The sequence below is a fragment of the Carassius auratus genome, chromosome 17 (assembly GCF_003368295.1).
Source record: "Carassius auratus strain Wakin chromosome 17, ASM336829v1, whole genome shotgun sequence".
Lineage (NCBI taxonomy): Eukaryota > Metazoa > Chordata > Actinopteri > Cypriniformes > Cyprinidae > Carassius > Carassius auratus.
In genome coordinates, this window is record NC_039259.1 from 21,836,613 (window position 1) to 21,854,565 (window position 17,953).

Sequence of the window (17,953 nt, forward strand, 5' to 3'; positions counted from 1 at the left end):
GGGGTTTGACTAAACTTGAGCGATGCATTACTTCTGTGTATGTCACTAAGAAACCATTCATTTCGAAACTGTTAAGGGATACTTCTCATGTACTTTTCATTTTATGAGCTTTTATTTAAAGCAAATCATCTATGCCGCTGCATTTACATGCTAAACGTTCAAAATGTTCTTTGTAGTCTTTAGTGTGTTTAACGTGTTGTTTGGTTTAGTTTTTTCCACTTTCTTATTGTTTTTATTTTTTTTTACTGGTCAGATCATTAAAGGGGGGTGAAATGCTATTACTGAGTTTTTTACACTGTTAAAGAGTTGGATTCCCATGCTAACATGGACAAAGTTTCAAAAATTAAGTTGTACGTTTGAAGGAGTATTTTTGTTCCCAAAATACTCCTTCCGGTTTGTCACAAGTTTCTGAAAGTTTTTTTCGAGTATGGCTCTGTGTGACGTTAGATGGAGCGGAATTTCCTTATATGGGTCCTTAGGGCACTTCTGCCGGAAGAGCGCGCGCTCCCGTATAGCGAGGCTGAGCACAGACATTTCACTGATCAGAGCGATTCACTGATCAGAGCGAGAGCGTCGCGAAAATTCACAAAATAAGTGTGTTTTTGGTTGCCAGGGCAAGACAACCCTGCACAGATTACCAAAAAAAAAAAACAGCATTAAAGGTGCCAAAAAATCAATTCATACTCCACATTCCACACCAGATGGGGGCAATATGCCTCAATAAAGTGAATTGGTCTACTCTAGAGTAACAAACGAGAAACGGCATAGTCTCTATGCTCCGCCCCTACTTTCACAACAACACTACAGCCATAGCCGAAGCCTAACTGTGCGTTCACACCGCCGGCGTCGAGAGCGTCAAAAAACGCTCTTGCCGCTCTGCTCACGACGCTGCAGAAAGATTTGTGAGCGCTCAGACGCTCTGACGTAGATCGAATGCTTATTTTGTATTTAAAGCGGCCGCAAAGCAAACAAGCTTGTTGATCTCGTGCAGACTAACCACAAGGAGTTATAAGTTAACCTCATTAAATATTGTTGTGGACGAAATATTAGGATCCTTTACTTAAAATGAACAATCTCAGACACCTTGGTCCACGTATCACTTTTAATTTATTTTTTATGTCCCTGTACGCAAACAGAGACACATCATAGATTAATACAAACGCTAAACAGCAATAATCAACCTGTCCTTTATTCTGCATGGGAACTAATGTGCCAACTCTCAAGCATTCACCGTGAGACACACGCAATTGACTCTTTTCAACACGCTTCCACGCCACACATAAATTTTTTCACACACAGAAAAACCACGAAGCAAAGAGGACACGGAGACCAACAGACTAGACAGAGCAGGTTAGTTATGATATAATAATAGGGCTGTGCAAAATATCTAATGCGATTTTCATGCACCTCTCATCAGTAAAGACGCTCCTGTAATTAGAAGTGTATCTCCAGCCTGTGCGTTCAGATCAGGGTTGCCAGGTTTTCACAACAAATCCTGCCAGTTGCTTCTTAAAACTAGTCCAAAACTAGCCCAATCGCGTTTCCGGGAGGTTCCCCGATAAAAATAGTGAATAGTGAAGTGACATTCAGCCAAGTATGGTGACCCATACTCAGAATTTGTGCTCTGCATTTAACCCATCCGAAATGCACACACACAGAGCAGTGAACACACACACACTGTGAGCACACACCCGGAGCAGTGGGCAGCCATTTATGCTGCGGCGCCAGGGGAGCAGTTGGGGGTTCGAAGCCTTGCTCAAGAGCACCTAAGTCGTGGTATTGAAGGTGGAGAGAGAGCTGTTCATGCACTACCCCCACCCACAATTCCATCCGGCCCGAGACTAGAACTCACAACCCTTCGATTGGGAGTCCAACCCTCTTACCATTAGGCCACGACTTCCCCAAAAATTGCTTCCCTGGTAAAATTAGCATTTTAGGGGCTAAATATCACGTTATTGGTATTGCGATTGAAAACCGCGGACATGAAAAACAACCGCAGACTTGGCAACACTGGTTCAGGTGGAGCGGCAGTTACTACAAAGAGCCGTAGTCTACCGACAACTAACACAAAATCGCTTTCAAAATCGACAAAGAATCGCCTGCGATTTTAACATCGATTTTGTGTAGATTGTCAGTGAATTACGGCTCAGTGTAGTAAATGCCTACCAGTGTTGCCAAGTCTGTGGTGGTTGTTTTTCATGTCCGCGGGTCACAGCGACCCCAATACAAATAACGTGATATTTAGCCCCTAAAATGCGAATTATACCAAGGCAACCCTGCTAAAAAAACGTATATTTTAACCCCGGGAAGCAATGTTTTATCGGGGAACCTTCTGGAAGCGGGATTGGGCTAGTTTTGAGAAGCAACTGGGCATTTGTTGTGAAAACCTGGCAATCCTGATCTGAACACACGTGCTGGAGATATACTTCTAATTACAGGAGCGTCTTTACTGATGAGATGTACATGAGTAAAGACATGCACAGCCCTATATAATTAAATGGGTAACGTTAAGTTATAGCTAGCTAATTATCAAACACAGCTACGGTTAGCCAATGCTTATATTAGCACGTTTATCGAACAGCCTTCGATACATTTCTATGTTATAACTTCCCGAAAACAAATACACAAACATATGAAACAAACTTCTAGCGAAATACTAACAGCATCTAACTTACCAATCCAAAAGAAATGTTGCAAGTTCGGAGTCGAACCTCATTTCTTTCAGGTCCATCAGTTGTCTCCAGCGATTAAAAGCAGTGCCGATGTTAATTTGATTTGTGATTCCGAGCGCGGTTGTTTCCCTGTTACGGGTGACGCTCTCTTCCCTGAACTGAAATGAACTAGTGGGCTGTACTTTCCACATGATTGACATCAGGTTCAAGTACACGCCCACAAGCCGTGCGAGTTATTCGTGTATTGCAGGTTGGCTGGTGGTTATGTTGCCCGCATACCGCCTCCCATGGCCGAAACTGGTATTACGACACCTGTCGGGCCGGGGCTAGTAATGCTAATGCTAATTAAGGTTGATATCTCTGCAGCACTATAACTTGACATTTTTTTAATGACATCATCGCCCTTATTTCTTCTCATTCTTTTGATGCGTGTAGGTCATGTTATGGATATTTTTACCTAAATTTTTGCATATGGCACCTTTTAAGGGACCAGTGGATGCAGTTTATTTTTACAGAGCATCAATGGAGTTGTGCAAGTGTTTTTGTTTGTTCCCTGCATTTCGAAGATCCTTTTTTTACAAACAAGGCCCAGTTTGATGACGGATTTGCGTATCGTTTATTTCTTAAGGATGATGCAATCCCAACGAAAAAGGGTCACGATCGTGTGTCGGAACCGCAGGCGGTGAGTAAGACTGCTTAAAATATCTCTGCCTCCTTGTTAGTGCGTCCCCTCCCATGCCGGAGACCCGGGTTCGAGCCCCGCTCGGAGCGAGTCGTTGCTGCTGCTGCTCTCGTTCAGTTTCAGCCTCGGGATCTGATTCTGGATCATAAATAAACGGCTGAATCTGACTGTAAGCCATGATTTGTTTTGGATGATGGTTTTTCCCTCACGGTAATGTCACAGTTTCCACATGCTCTCAACGCAAAAGCCTACTTGCGCTCGTGATTCTTTAGCTCCGCCCACACGTCACGCCTCCAGCCGGTCGTGTTTTTCCGGGAAAAATCGGTAAAGACTATCTTTCTCTTATGAATATAATAAAACTAAAGACTTTTTGGAGTTATGAAGGATGCAGTACTACTCTATAGGCACTCAAGATTAACAGGATATTGAGTGAAAACGAGCATTTCACCCCCCCTTTAAAACACATAATACCCTACAAGATGCATTCCAGAGGACTCGCACCATCTCTTGAGATCGTGAAAAATGCTGATGACTTTTTGTCATTTACTCATTTCTCTATCTGATATGTAGATGTTTCCTTTTAGGTGAGTGCTGAGCAGAAGTCTGTAGGGAGCACATCTGGAATGCATACCAGTGTGGAGACAAGCCAGCTTCTGAAGGTTTTTTCATTTCTGTTTGTCTTTACTGACATGTGTTTTAGCAATATCACACAAGCAAGTGCTGTTGTTCTGCATAAAGTGTTGGGTAGTAATTTATATGTAATCCGGATTATGAAATCAGATTCCAAAATAAAGTACTTGTAATTAGATTATAATATATTTTTTTAAATGTGGTTATTCAAATTATAGTTACTTTTTTAATGAATTACATGATTAAATATTATTTATACAATTGCATTAAATTAATAATTTATTGATTCTCCCTCTTTTTTTATATTTCACACTTTATTATACATAAATAATTAAAAATTATACTGTGAATTGTTATGTGTGGCTGTAGTATAAAGTGCACGTCAAGGGAGTAGAGTCCAAGGAAGTAAGCCAAATGGAGATCCAGACCATAGCCAGAACAGCGGCCCATGGTGGTGTTGTTGGAGGGAGGAGCCAAGGTGAAGGTAGGGCTGGTGATATCAGGGGGCCAACAGACAAAGCTGGTGGAAGAGGAGATCAGGGCAGGAATTCAATGGAGCCAGAGTGACAGAGGACGAAGGCGGAGGCCAGAGGGATGAGGAAGCCTGATGGAGCCAGTAGGATAACGGTCCACAGAGGAGATGAAGGAGCTAGGAGCAAAGATGGAGCTGATGGATCAAAGGGCCAAAGTGGAGGCCGGAGGTGGAGACAGGGAATCCTTGGCGCTGACTGAGGGTGAACTGAGTGACTGACTGGATGATGATCTGATCAGTCACACTTGTTTGTGATAGCCCATTGAAAGCTGTGTGCTCTGGCTCTCTCTCTGTGGTTTGCTCGGGCAGACATTCTGTATAGCGTGATGGTGATGGCTGGCTTAGCTCTAGATCGACGAAATGCGGCGAAACTCCCTCAAGGACCATCCATGGGCAGGCTTGCTAAAGCTGACTTCATAGACAGCGAGGGGTCCGGGAAGGTGTTGAGATTTCCCAGGTTGATAAATGTCCTTGTGCGCTCATCAAGGAAGCGATCTCCCTGCTCCAGGAAAAGCATTTGTAACCTTATGGCAGATCCATCGAGGAGGAGGGAGAAATAGAAGAATAAATCAAGCCAAACAAACCAAAATCACAGCAAATCTAAACTTTGGTCCTGTATTCTGTTACTTGTGGCAGCATGATAAAGTGTAAGTTGACAAGTGATCAAGTGAAAAGATGGCAAGTGTGGATTTTGCGACCCAAATGTATGGGTGATTCAGTCACTTACTAAAAAACTAAAAAGGCTCTCACTTGTTGCCACCTCCAGCTGTAACAATGTAACCTGCATGTAACCCAGCAGTTCCTAATTTCCAATCCTTGTGCCCCTCTCAGGGTTTATGCGGGGTTGTAAAAGGTAGTAAAAGGTAGTAAATTAAATTATGCCAAATTAAGGCCAGTAAAAAGTAGTAAAAAGTAGTAAACGTCATCTGACGAGGTAGTAAATTTTCGAAGCCCCATCTAACTGGGTCTATATCATGGGTGTCCAAACTACGGCCTGCAGCCAGGGTCCGAAATTAACACCCGCCAAGCGCGGTTAGATTTTCAGTTTGGCGAGTAAATCTCAAAAGGCTATCCGCCACACTGGCGGGTGAATGTTCATCATACCAAAATAGTAATAAAAAAATATTACAATTGCCTTTTGTAATGTTATGATGCCTGAAAATTAGTTCAAATCTCCTGTGAATCTAGAGCGAGCAAGAAAAAGAGCGCATGCAAGCCGTGTAGCAAGCGCATGGCAGAGAGACCTTGCATGTGTGTGTCTCTCTCTCTCTCTCTCTCTCATGCAGTGGTGACACATTCATATAAACGGCACCTAAACGCTGTAAAATAATATGATATTTTAATTGTTTATTAATAAACAAGTGTTTCTGTGTCAGCTGCAAAGATGAAGTTGACACTGACTCGCGATCTTCGCAGTAGTGAACGCACCAGAGAAAAATGCATTTCTTACGGATTAGCCTATAGCCTACTTTTATTTAGTTTTGAATGGTTCTGTTTAAAAGTAGAAATATCAAGCTTTCTGTAGATAATAGATTTGGATATTTCTAATTTGTTTAGGTCTGTGAGGCGAGTAGCCTAGGCTACCTATACGCTAAGTTTCGGTTCATGTCTTTACGTGTTGTGCAACGGATTGTACAAAATAATGAAACATGGATTAAAATTAAGATAAAATTAATACAAAAAAATTTTGTTTCAAAGAGAGGCTTTGTGTTTTCTCTCTCTCTCTCTCTCTCTCTGTGTGTGTTGGACAGTGCTTGGCTTGTGTCCAGTTTTGAAGTTATTTGTTTATTAATGAAATACTGTTATTATAGTGTACAATTGCACTTTATTATTACACATTGTGTAGCTGTTCATTCTAAAGGTCCAGTCTGTCTTCTAATTTTTATGTAATTGTTACTCTTTGACATATTGAGTAAATCCTATGGACCAAGGCCTGTTGTGATATCTTGATTAATCCAAGTCCTATGGTAGAGTTCCCTCTTACTTGAATGTAGCTCACTCACTTGCCCTAACACACATGCACACTCACATACACCTACAGAACCTCTCCTGAATTCTCTTTCTCGCTCTCTCTGGTTCTCGATCTTTCCCTCCCAGTGTTGAAATTAAGTTATAATTGCCTCATTAAATTGTGATTAAATATTTTATTAATTCATTTTGGAAAGATATTTCATATCTTTACTTGTCACTTTACTTAACACTTAACACTGCTAGAGTTGAAGTTTGAAGCCGTGTTGGTAGTAAAAATATTGTGATGGTAGTAAAATAGGTGGTAAAAAGGTAGTAAATTCAATTTAAGAATCTCTGTATAAACCCTGCCCTCTGCTCTGCACATTTTGTTAGTCTCTCTTTATTAACATACCTGATTAAGATAATCAGCTAGTTAGAAGTGTTACGATTGACATGGTCTCTCACATTGTTCATTGTTCCCTTCACCCTGAGCAGGTGAAATCTAACGAAGTTTACTTCACTTCGGAACATTCACGGATTTGCACTGAGCAACATCCGCACACACAGACAAGTGTGACATCATATAGCCTACCTCTGTAAATAAATAAAATTTAAATTCAACATAAGTTTGCTTTGAACTGGAATCGTGGCAAAATATCTTGAGATGTCCACTTTGCAGGGCACTTACATTTGAATAGAAAAAACATCTGAAGTGATAAGAGAAGCAGGGGGGTGTGAGGACTGGAATTGAGAACCACTGATGTAATCTGTTATTATTGAAAACATTTTTTTGAAATCAGAAGTGTTCAGAATTGCATCTGTTGTAATCTAGCAGTGGAATCCAAGGGAAGTAATTTAGATTGCTTTAATTTATGTAGGTTTGTAGACAAATAAATTCACCTATTATACTCTTCCACAGTACCGGGCAGATGTTGTGGTCCCCAGTCGTATGGAGAAGATGATCAGGGTTATTCGAGAACGAGACTTTCCAGCATTTGGTGAGCTGACCATGAAAGACAGTAATCAGTTTCATGCCATCTGTCTGGACACATACCCTCCCATATTCTACCTGAACAACATGTCGCACCGGATCATCAGTCTAGTGCACCACTACAACCAATACTATGGAGAGACCAGGGTGAGTGCAAGTGATAAATTCAGATAATTAGAGATTTCATGTCACTAAGCGAGCAAAATTGTACATATTCAGTCATTATTTATTCCTTGAAAGAGCTCATAATTTCAACCTGGTACCCTGTAAACAAAAATATTGTTTCCAGATGAACAGACAAAACTAAGGTTATGTTTGTTTTTAGGAGTTGATTTTTAAATTAGCCAAACACATCAATGCTCACTAGAAAGTGTTTATGTATGCAATATTCCATCAGAGAATCAGTGAATGTAAGTTTGAAACTATCTGAGAAGTCTTACAAACTCTAGAAAAGCCATGAAATGCCCAAACACAGGTCAGGTCAACAGGTCAATTTAGCTTAAAGGGAATAATTTAAGATTTTACTGGGAATTTGTACAGAATCACTGTTTTACGGCTGATCACTCTGCCAGCGATTTACTGAACGAGCCGTATAACATCAACTCTGCAATGGATATAAATATCCAAAATATAGTGAAAACACTATTAATTAGCACAGTAACAACAAGATCGACAGTTTAAGACATTAACAGAAGCACAAAATACTTCTCTTTTCAAACACATAAACTAATCTAACACACATTCATACAAGTTGCAGGGAGAAAGTGAGGAAAGAAATCCCAAGTTTAAAGCAATATGTACAATTGCATAGACCTGAACAACTGTCAGTCAAATAATTAACACTCAAATTGACTTCCTCAATGAGGTTAAAATTTATATTAAATGCACCAGTTCAGAATCTGGAGGTACTTGCTTTGCTTGTTTAGGGGGTTTCCCGAGGTTGCTGATTGGCTTGAAGTTAGGGCTGTGCGATTTGGGGCAAATATCTAATTGCAATTTGTTTTTGACAGATATTGCGATTGCGATTTGATTTGCGATTTATAACCCTGAAATCCTTTCAATTTTCAATTGGCGTTTTGGGAGGAGTGATATATATATAATTATTTTTTTTCAGCATACAAAATAATAATGGTATGACTAATTTTATAGAATTAACTTAGTTACATATAAAGTTATATATAAATAAAGAACTGTATTTCTTTAGTCAATTATTAAAGTATTACATGTTGCACTGTATTTGGGATTTTAAGAACAAGTGGAAAATGTGCTGAATGATTCATTTCGATTTTGATTAATCGCACAGCCCTACTGGAAGTTCAGTAGTCGTTGAACTGACGTCTTTGGAAGCCAGTGGTTTGGGCATTGGCTGAAGATGTGGAGCTGTGGGCTGGTTGAATTTTTAGACTGGCACTAGAGGTCGAACTTGGAGACTCAGCATTTTGCGAAACTTAACTCAGAACATGAAACTCTCAGTGCAAGAGAAAAGAAACTAAAGTAAAAGAATAGAAATAAAGTTTGATGAGACTAGGTGGCGTTTCTTCTCATGGTGACTAAGTAGCAGCGGGCGTGCAGTTCGAAGCATGCTGGAAGTCAAAGAATGCAAAAAGTAATGGCAAAAAGCATGGCTGAGAGGGATGGCTAAAAGCTAAAAAGCTAAAAGCACGGCTACAAGCCATGACCAAAAAGCTAAAGAGCTAAAAGGCAAGCATGATTAAAGGCAAAAGCTAAAAGCTAAATCTGATGGTGTCCTGAGTATTTAAACCGGGCTGTGGGACACCTCCCAAGTGGTATCTTAACCAAGTACATCAGGTGTTATGGGAAGTGTTCCCGATTCCGGTTTACCTAATTAATGCAGCCTAAAAATCCTTTTAATGGATTAGCCAGGATAAAGAGATGGGTCTGCCTTTTAGCTCTTTAATCTAGATTTAAAGTGTAAGAGTAACAATGTTAGGTAGGTTATTCCAGAGTTTAGGCGCTAAATAGGAAAAGGATCTGCTACCGTTGATTTACATGTTGATTTTGATATTCTAGGTATTATCAAATTGCTTGAGATTTGAGACCGGAGTGGACATGGAGAACTATAATGTAACCAGACCTCGTACAAATACTGAGGTGCTAAACCATTCAGGGCTTTATAAGTATCAAGCAAGATTTTAAAATTTATACAATGTTTCATAGGGAGCCAGTGCAGTGTTGACAGAACTTTTTTTTTTTTTTTTTTTTTTTTTTTTTACACATGCCTTAGAAAAGAAACATTACTGGTGAGCATCTTGTTTGTCTCAGCGCAGACTTAAGTCTGGGACTAGGCTTAAACCGTGTCTGTGAAACTCAAGGATTTTATCGGGTTCCATATTTTTGAAAATATCTTTTGTCTGTTTAATATCTCATATCTCAGTCTTTCTAAGGTTAACACATCACTTAGGTCTCTGAACCAAATTTCAAATACAGGCACAGATTCAGACTTCCATTTCTATATAATTGCTTTCTTTGCTAAGATCATGCATAAAGAAACAGCTTGTGACATGTATTTACTTCCAATATCCGAGGTATCTCCAAAAAGCCCAATTTTGGCTCAGGTGACAAAAACATTTTATCTGCTTCTAAAATAAATCTGAAAATACATTGCTAGAATGGCCTAATTTGATGACATGTCCAGAATGAATGTGACAACGTGCCCTCTGAGTTATAACATTTTTTACAAATAGGGTATACATTTGGGAAAATCTTATGTAGTTTGATCTTCAAGTAATGAAAAACAAAACTTTGAATTGGATCACACTATGTCTAGCGTTAATAGAGCATTCATGAATGTCTTTACGACAACCTTCCCATGACTCACCAGACAATTCTATACCAAGTTCTAGGAGTGTGGCGAGACATTTATCCCACAAGATGAGATGAGACACAAGACTGGGTTCACGAGAAAGAGCCAAGATCTTTAAACTTTTTTTTTTTTTTTTTTTTTTAAGAATTCCTCAATGAGAAAAAATAGTTTGGGTCATGTCTGGGTCAGCAGCAGCATAAATAATTAATTAACATGGGCAGCGACAAATGTGCTTCCATGCTCTTCTGACACTGATGTGAAATAATCATAATAGACATAGCTGAATCGTTGTCATTCAGGAATAAGATTGCATGGGTGTTTGAAACAAGAATTCGATCTTTAAATTTTTATTGCTGCAGCTCTAATGTAAACACTGCAAATTGTTTTGCAAGGATATCGTCACGTTCTCACGAGACAAGTCAGATCTCGCAAGATCTCATACCACGAGATCTCGTCACATCTCTACCACGTTCCTTCTGCCATTCTTGCCTAATGTGATGTTTACATTCACCTTATCCAACAGCAAAGCATAAAAAAATGAAACAATTGGACTGTGATCACATAGAATACCAAGAGTTTGATGTTCTCAAAACCAGTGAAATGTTTCCTAGTAAAATCCCTAATTTGTAAATACCAGAAAGATTCTGTAGACAAAAGATTATATTTTAAATAAAATTGACGAAATTAGCCAATTTATTATCAATATATACATCTCTTACATAAATTAAGCCCTTTTGCTTCCATTTGAAGAAAACCTTGTCTTGTAAGTCAGAGGTAAAAGCATGGTTTTTATAACATGGGAAGTCCAAATGTATGTGAGGAAGATTCTAAAATGATTTAATCTGCTTCCATATTTTAAGAGTGTTATTTATTACCATATTTTACCTTACCTTACCTTAATATTTTTTTTAGACTATTTAAATGTAATGCAATTTCATTTTTTCCTTTCTCTTTGGAGTGTTACATGCTCTTGGTACATAAAGATGTTTTAATTTGCAAGGACTGAAGTCTCAAATCCAAAGAGAAATTCTTCATAAAAGTTACGACTTTTCAACGCCCCCCTTTAATGGCTCATTTAAACACGACCCCACATCTCTACGTCACTATCTGGGAAGTTTGCAAAATGCCACCTAAATGTTCATGCAAAGAAAGAAGCCATACCTTTGGTTTATATTATTGATATGAATGTTTGTTTTTGGCTTTATTTTTCTGGTCTAAGGTGTACATTAGGTCAAGAAAAAGAGACGCCAAAAAGGGTTATTTTTGTAGTTATTTATTCAAAGTTTCAGTTTTATTTCCTTACCTTTTTTCCTCTGGGCTCATGACTGCAGCATGTTTTGGAGATGAGGGTTTAAGAGGAAGTGCGGACTCCGTTTTCTATTTATACAATCAAATGGAATTTTGGGTAATGTAGGCATAGTCTACTGGCTAGTTAGAGCAGGGGTGTCATCGTTATGTGTGTATATGTAAATGTATTGTTCAGTTTTTGAATGTATTTTTGTAATGCTGATCTTATGTTGTTTTGAACTTTATCTTCAATTGAGTTTATGTGTGTGTATATGATTTTTTTGTGTGGGTTTTCCTATAATTTGGGATGGTTTCACCCTTGAGTTTAACCTGTGAGCCAGCACCCCCCATTATGGGACTCACAGCGAAAAGTGCTCTACCTAACTTATAATTGTAACAGATTCCTACTTCAGTGTGTTACAAACATAATTTTGGAAAGAAGACCCTTTGGGCTTTACTTTTTATCAACCAGATTTGATAATGCTCTAAAATATTAAAAGTTTTAGACACTGAAGTGCCTTGAATTTTTTTTACCACACTTAATTATTTTTTTATTTTATATAAAATACATGAAATGAGTCCTGGAGCAATCTAGAGCAATCTATATATTTCCCAATAGTATTGAAGGCTTCTACAAACTATTTAGTCAGTAAGCATACCACTGCATAGTTTTTTCAATTATAAAACACTAGACATAAACTTAGACATCATATAAGTGATTTATTTGGGCACTAGAAAAATAAGAATAATAAGAAAAATAAAAAAAAAGATTTAAGTTTGTTTGCCAATTACAGAAAATCCTGAGATTGCTAGAAATGCAGCATTTACAATGAATTGCGATGCAAATAAGTGCTGATGTGCTGATGGTCACTTATACAGATGGTAATAACACAAATGAGCCATAATGTAAAGAATCCATTATCTCTATTCATATAGATGCATTCACTTTGATAGCCGTGATCATGTAGTAATAGTGAGCTGATTTGGGCTGATTTGCACTCAAACAGATGGTAATCATGCAGATGCATTCACATTCAACATAAAACACACTCTCACATATATAAAAACTGTTGAAAAATAAAACTAAGAAAGAAAAGGGCGATCGCTATAAGTTCCGCCTTCATCAGTTCACAGGTGCGTCAGAGCGCGTCACAAGCCCTAACGAGGGAGCGCCAAAATTCAAATATAATATATTTCGCCTATCTTTCATTCATTCTTTTTTCCGGTGGATCATCTCATTCTGTTTGTGACACTGTATGCTGCAAAACCGACCTTGAGTTATTCCATAACGGACGCAAACAGTTCTGTCGCTGAAGAACTGAAATCTAAACAAAGGAATTATGATCCATATTACAATGTTATTGCTTTGTTGGACTAAACGTGCTTCATGAGATGTCGTTCAGTGGACCATTACCTTTAAAACTAAGAAAGAAAGAAATAGACCACTGGAAATAGATGATTCTTCTGCACAATCTGACTTTGCTGCAGCCTGGAATTGAACTACTGGTTTCGTCTGTTCAGAGGAGAACTGGCCCCCCAACTGAGCCTGGTTTCTCCCAAGGTTTTTTTCTCCATTCTGTCACCGATGGAGTTTTGGTTCCTTGCCGCTGTCGCCTCTGGCTTGCTTAGTTGGGGTCACTTCATCTACAGCGATATCGTTGACTTGATTGCAAATAAATGCACATACACTATTTAACTGAACAGAGATGACATAACTGAATTCAATGATGAACTGCCTTTAACTATCATTTTGCATTATTGACACACTGTTTTCCTAATGAATGTTGTTCAGCTGCTTTGACGCAATGTATTTTGTTTAAAGTGCTATATAAATAAAGGTGACTTTGACCTGACTTTGACCTCTGCCTTCCCGAAAATCTCCCAGATTTTGAGAACTGTCTGGGGATGGAGCATCCACTTGTCCGAGGGGACATTGCTCCGTGAAAGCATATCTGCTCCCAGATTCGTCTTGCCAGGTATATGCCTTGCCTTGAGCGATCGCAACCTGGGTAGTACTCATTTCAAGAGGTGCTTTGCCAGTGCGTAGAGGCGGCTGGATGAAAGACCACCCTGGTGATTTTTCAAAAATGTTCAAAAATGCCCTACAAATGATTGTCCCTTTGAATGTACGTAATATGTTCATGAAATTGGGGCATTCTATTCCCTGGGCTGGTCAATTGGGTCGCCGTAAAATTAGCAAACACTTTTTCTGGCCAGGCATGACTAAAGATATAGCCGAATTCCGTAAGAGGTGTACAGAATGCCAGAGCACTGCCCCTCAGGGTCCCCCAAAAGTGCCAATAATTGTGGTGCCTTTCCAATGGCTGGGCATGGACATTATCGGCCCTGTGGAGAAAAGCAAAGCAAGTAAAAAATATATGTTGGTAATTTGTGACTATGCAAGCCGATATTCTGAGGTTTTCCCTTTGAAAAACATTAAAGGGTTAGTTCACCCAGGTAGCAAAATTATGTAATTAATATCTTACCCTCATGTTGTTTCAAACCTGTAAAACCTCCGTTTTATCTTTGGAACACAGTTTAAGATATTTTAGATTTAGTCCGAGAGCTCTCGGTCCCTCCATTGAAGCTGTGTGTACGGTATACTGTCCATGTCCAGAAAGGTAAGAAAAACATCATCAAAGTAGTCCATGTGACATCAGAGGGTCAGTTAGAATTTTTCGAAGCATCGAAAATACATTTTGGTCCAAAAATAGCAAAAACGACGACTCTATTCAGCATTGTCTTCTCCGTGTCTGTTGTGAAAGAGAGTTCAAAACAAAGCAGTCTGGATATTCGGTTCGCGAACGAATCATTCAGTTCACAAAATCGAACTGAATCGTTTTAAACGGTTCGCAGCTCTAATACGTATTAATCCACAAATGACTTAAGCTGTTAACTTTTTTGATGAGGCTGACACTCCCTCTGAGTTCAAACAAACCCGGAGTAATGCAGGCACTCAAACAGTACACTGACTGAACTGCTGTGAAGAGAGAACTGAAGATGAACACCGAGCCATAAACTGTAGGCATAAACTGTAGCTTTTTGTTTGGTGTAGTTCTTTTCTAGGGTGGGTTTACCCCAGGAGATATTAACTGATCGAGGAACTAATTTTACCTCAAAATTACTGAGGCAGGTTTATCAACTGCTGAGGATAAGAGGTTTGAAGACCACCCGATACCATGCAGAAACTGATGGTCTTGTCGAAAGATTTAATCAAACCCTTGTTCAAATGCTCTGTAAGTTTGTTTGTGATACAGGGTCTGATTGGGACCAGTGGTTACCTTACATACTGTTTGCATATAGAGAAGTTCCATCCCCGGAGTGTCCAAGTGGGTTTTGGGGATAATAAAACACGGCTACTCACTGCAGTTTGCCTGAAGACCCCCGCGTTTCCGCAGGGTGATTACCACTTTGGTAGAGCCGGACGATGCTCAGGTCCTCCGCCCTGAAGTGATGACACTGTTAAGGAAGGGAGCCATAGAGATAGTTCCTCCCTCAGAAAGCAGATCGGGGTTCTACAGCCGTTACTTCCTTGTCCCCAAGAAAGATGGCGGTCTCAGACCCATCTTAGACCTCAGGCTCCTGAACCTCTCCCTCATAAAACGGAAGTTCAGGATGCTGACATTGAAGCAGATCCTCACGCAGATTTGCCCCGAGGACTGGTTCTTCTCACTGGACCTGAAAGAAGCTTACTTTCACATCCAGATAGCCCCCATCACAGGCTTACCAATATACAGTCCTTCCCTTTGGACTGTCTCTAGCTCCCCAGACTTTCACGAAGTGCATGAACGAGGCGCTTTTCCCTCTGAGACGGATGGGATCTTGACGACTGTAGCGAACCAAGCTAGACCACCACAAACCTGTGCTCCTAGGACTCAGGGTCAATTTTGCCAAGAGCTCACTGCTCCCCAGCCAACGTATTACGTTCTGGGAGCGGTTTTCAACTGATTCCATATGAGGGCGGTCATATCACCGGAGCGCGCTCTTGTACTTCAGCAGCTCACGGCCTACATCAGGAACAAAGCCTGTTTCCCTCTGAAGTTTTTTCAGAGGATGCGAGGGCAGATGGCCTCCGCCTCCCCAGTTTTTCAGCTTGGCCTGCTACAAATGCAGCCCCTTGCAATACTGGCTGAAACTCCGGGTCCCACCTCATGCTTGGCGGCACTGCCGCTTTCGCATCAGGGTCAACCAGGCCTGTCTAGCAGCCCTGGAGCCTTGGATGAACCTTGTTTGGTTCAACCGTGGGGTATTCCTATAGGCGGTTTCCAGAAGGATGGTGCTCTCAACAGATGCGTCCAACCTGGATTGGGGCGCTCTATGCGAGGGCAGACCAGCCTTTGGCTCGTGGTCCCATGAGGAGAGCCATCTCCATATCAACTGTCTCTTGATGCTGGCAGTAGAACGAGCCCTTCAATCCTTTCAGGTGATCCTGAAAGGGCGCCACATCCTTGTCCAGTCAGACAGCATGACAGTGGTGTCCTACAAAAATCACCAGGGTGGTCTTTCATCCAGCCGCCTCTACGCACTGGCAAAGCACCTCTTGAAATGAGTACTACCCAGGTTGCGATCGCTCAAGGCGACGCATATACCTGGCAAGACGAATCTGGGAGCAGATATGCTTTCACGGAGCAATGTCCCCTCGGACAAGTGGATGCTCCATCCCCAGACAGTTCTCAAAATCTGGGAGATTTTCGGGAAGGCAGAGGTCAAAGTCAGGTCAAAGTCACCTTTATTTATATAGCGCTTTAAACAAAATACATTGCGTCAAAGCAGCTGAACAACATTCATTAGGAAAACAGTGTGTCAATAATGCAAAATGATAGTTAAAGGCAGTTCATCATTGAATTCAGTTATGTCATCTCTGTTCAGTTAAATAGTGTATGTGCATTTATTTGCAATCAAGTCAACGATATCGCTGTAGATGAAGTGACCCCAACTAAGCAAGCCAGAGGCGACAGCGGCAAGGAACCAAAACTCCATCGGTGACAGAATGGAGAAAAAAACCTTGGGAGAAACCAGGCTCAGTTGGGGGGCCAGTTCTCCTCTGAACAGACGAAACCAGTAGTTCAATTCCAGGCTGCAGCAAAGTCAGATTGTGCAGAAGAATCATCTATTTCCAGTGGTCTTGTCCTGGTGCTCCTCTGAGACAAGGTCTTTACAGGGGATCTGTATCTGGGGCTCTAGTTGTCCTGGTCTCCGCTGTCTTTCAGGGCAATAGAGGTCCTTTCTAGGTGCTGATCCAGCATCTGGGCTGGATACTTACTGGATCCGTGTGACTGCAGTGATCCTCTGATCTGGACACAGACTGGATCTGGTGGCCACGGTGACCTCGGAACAAGAGAGAAACAGACAAATATTAGCGTAGATGCCATTCTTCCAATGATGTAACAAGTACATAGGGTGTTATGGGAAGTGTTTCCGGTTCCGGTTTACCTAATTAATGCAGCCTAAAAATCCTTTAACGGATTTGGATATTAAAAGCATATTAGTATGTTATGTGTATGCCAGGTTAAAGAGATGGGTCTTTAATCTAGATTTAAACTGCAAGAGTGTGTCTGCCTCCCGAACAATGTTAGGTAGGTTATTCCAGAGTTTAGGCGCCAAATAGGAAAAGGATCTGCCGCCCGCAGTTGACTTTGATATTCTAGGTATTATCAAATTGCCTGAGTTTTGAGAACGTAGCGGACGTAGAGGATTATAATGTAAAAGGAGCTCATTCAAATACTGAGGTGCTAAACCATTCAGGGGTTTATAAGTAGTAAGCAATATTTTAAAATCTATATGATGTTTGATAGGGAGCCAGTGCAGCGTTGACAGGACCGGGCTAATATGGTAATTCTTCCTGGTTCTAGTAAGAACTCTTGCTGCTGCATTTTGGACTAGCTGTAGTTTGTTTACTAAGCGTGCAGAACAACCACCCAATAAAGCATTACAGTAATCTAACCTTGAGGTCATAAATGCATGGATTAACATTTCTGCATTTGACATTAAGAGCATAGGCCGTAATTTAGATATATTTTTGAGATGGAAAAATGCAGTTTTACAAATGCTAGAAACATGGCTTTCTAAGGAAAGATTGCGATCAAATAGCACACCTAGGTTCCTAACTGATGATGAAGAATTGACAGCGCAACCATCAAGTCTTAGACAGTGTTCTAGGTTATTACAAGCAGAGATTTTAGGTCCTATAATAAACACCTCTGTTTTTTCAGAATTTAGAAGTAAGAAATCATCATCCAGTTTTTTATATCGAATATGCATTCCATTCGTTTTTCAAATTGGTGTGCTTCGGGCCGCAAAGAAATATAGAGCTGAGTATCATCAGCATAACAGTGAAAGCTAACACCATGTTTCCTGATGATATCTCCCAAGGGTAACATATAAA

General features: G+C 40.3%; 1 protein-coding gene across 4 annotated transcripts in view; it reads left to right on the forward strand.

Moving 5' to 3' along the window:
- Window positions 1-17,953, forward strand: part of mvda (mevalonate (diphospho) decarboxylase a) — a 64,046-nt gene that overhangs the window by 17,568 nt on the left and 28,525 nt on the right. For 2 of the 4 annotated variants that reach the window (XM_026286379.1, XM_026286378.1), the window contains exons 6-7: window positions 3,939-4,013; window positions 7,386-7,604. In XM_026286379.1, the coding sequence (XP_026142164.1) occupies window positions 3,939-4,013; window positions 7,386-7,604 (294 nt within the window). The remainder of the gene's footprint in view (window positions 1-3,938; window positions 4,014-7,385; window positions 7,605-17,953) is intronic. The other 2 variants (XM_026286381.1, XM_026286380.1) reach the window with 2 other exon arrangements.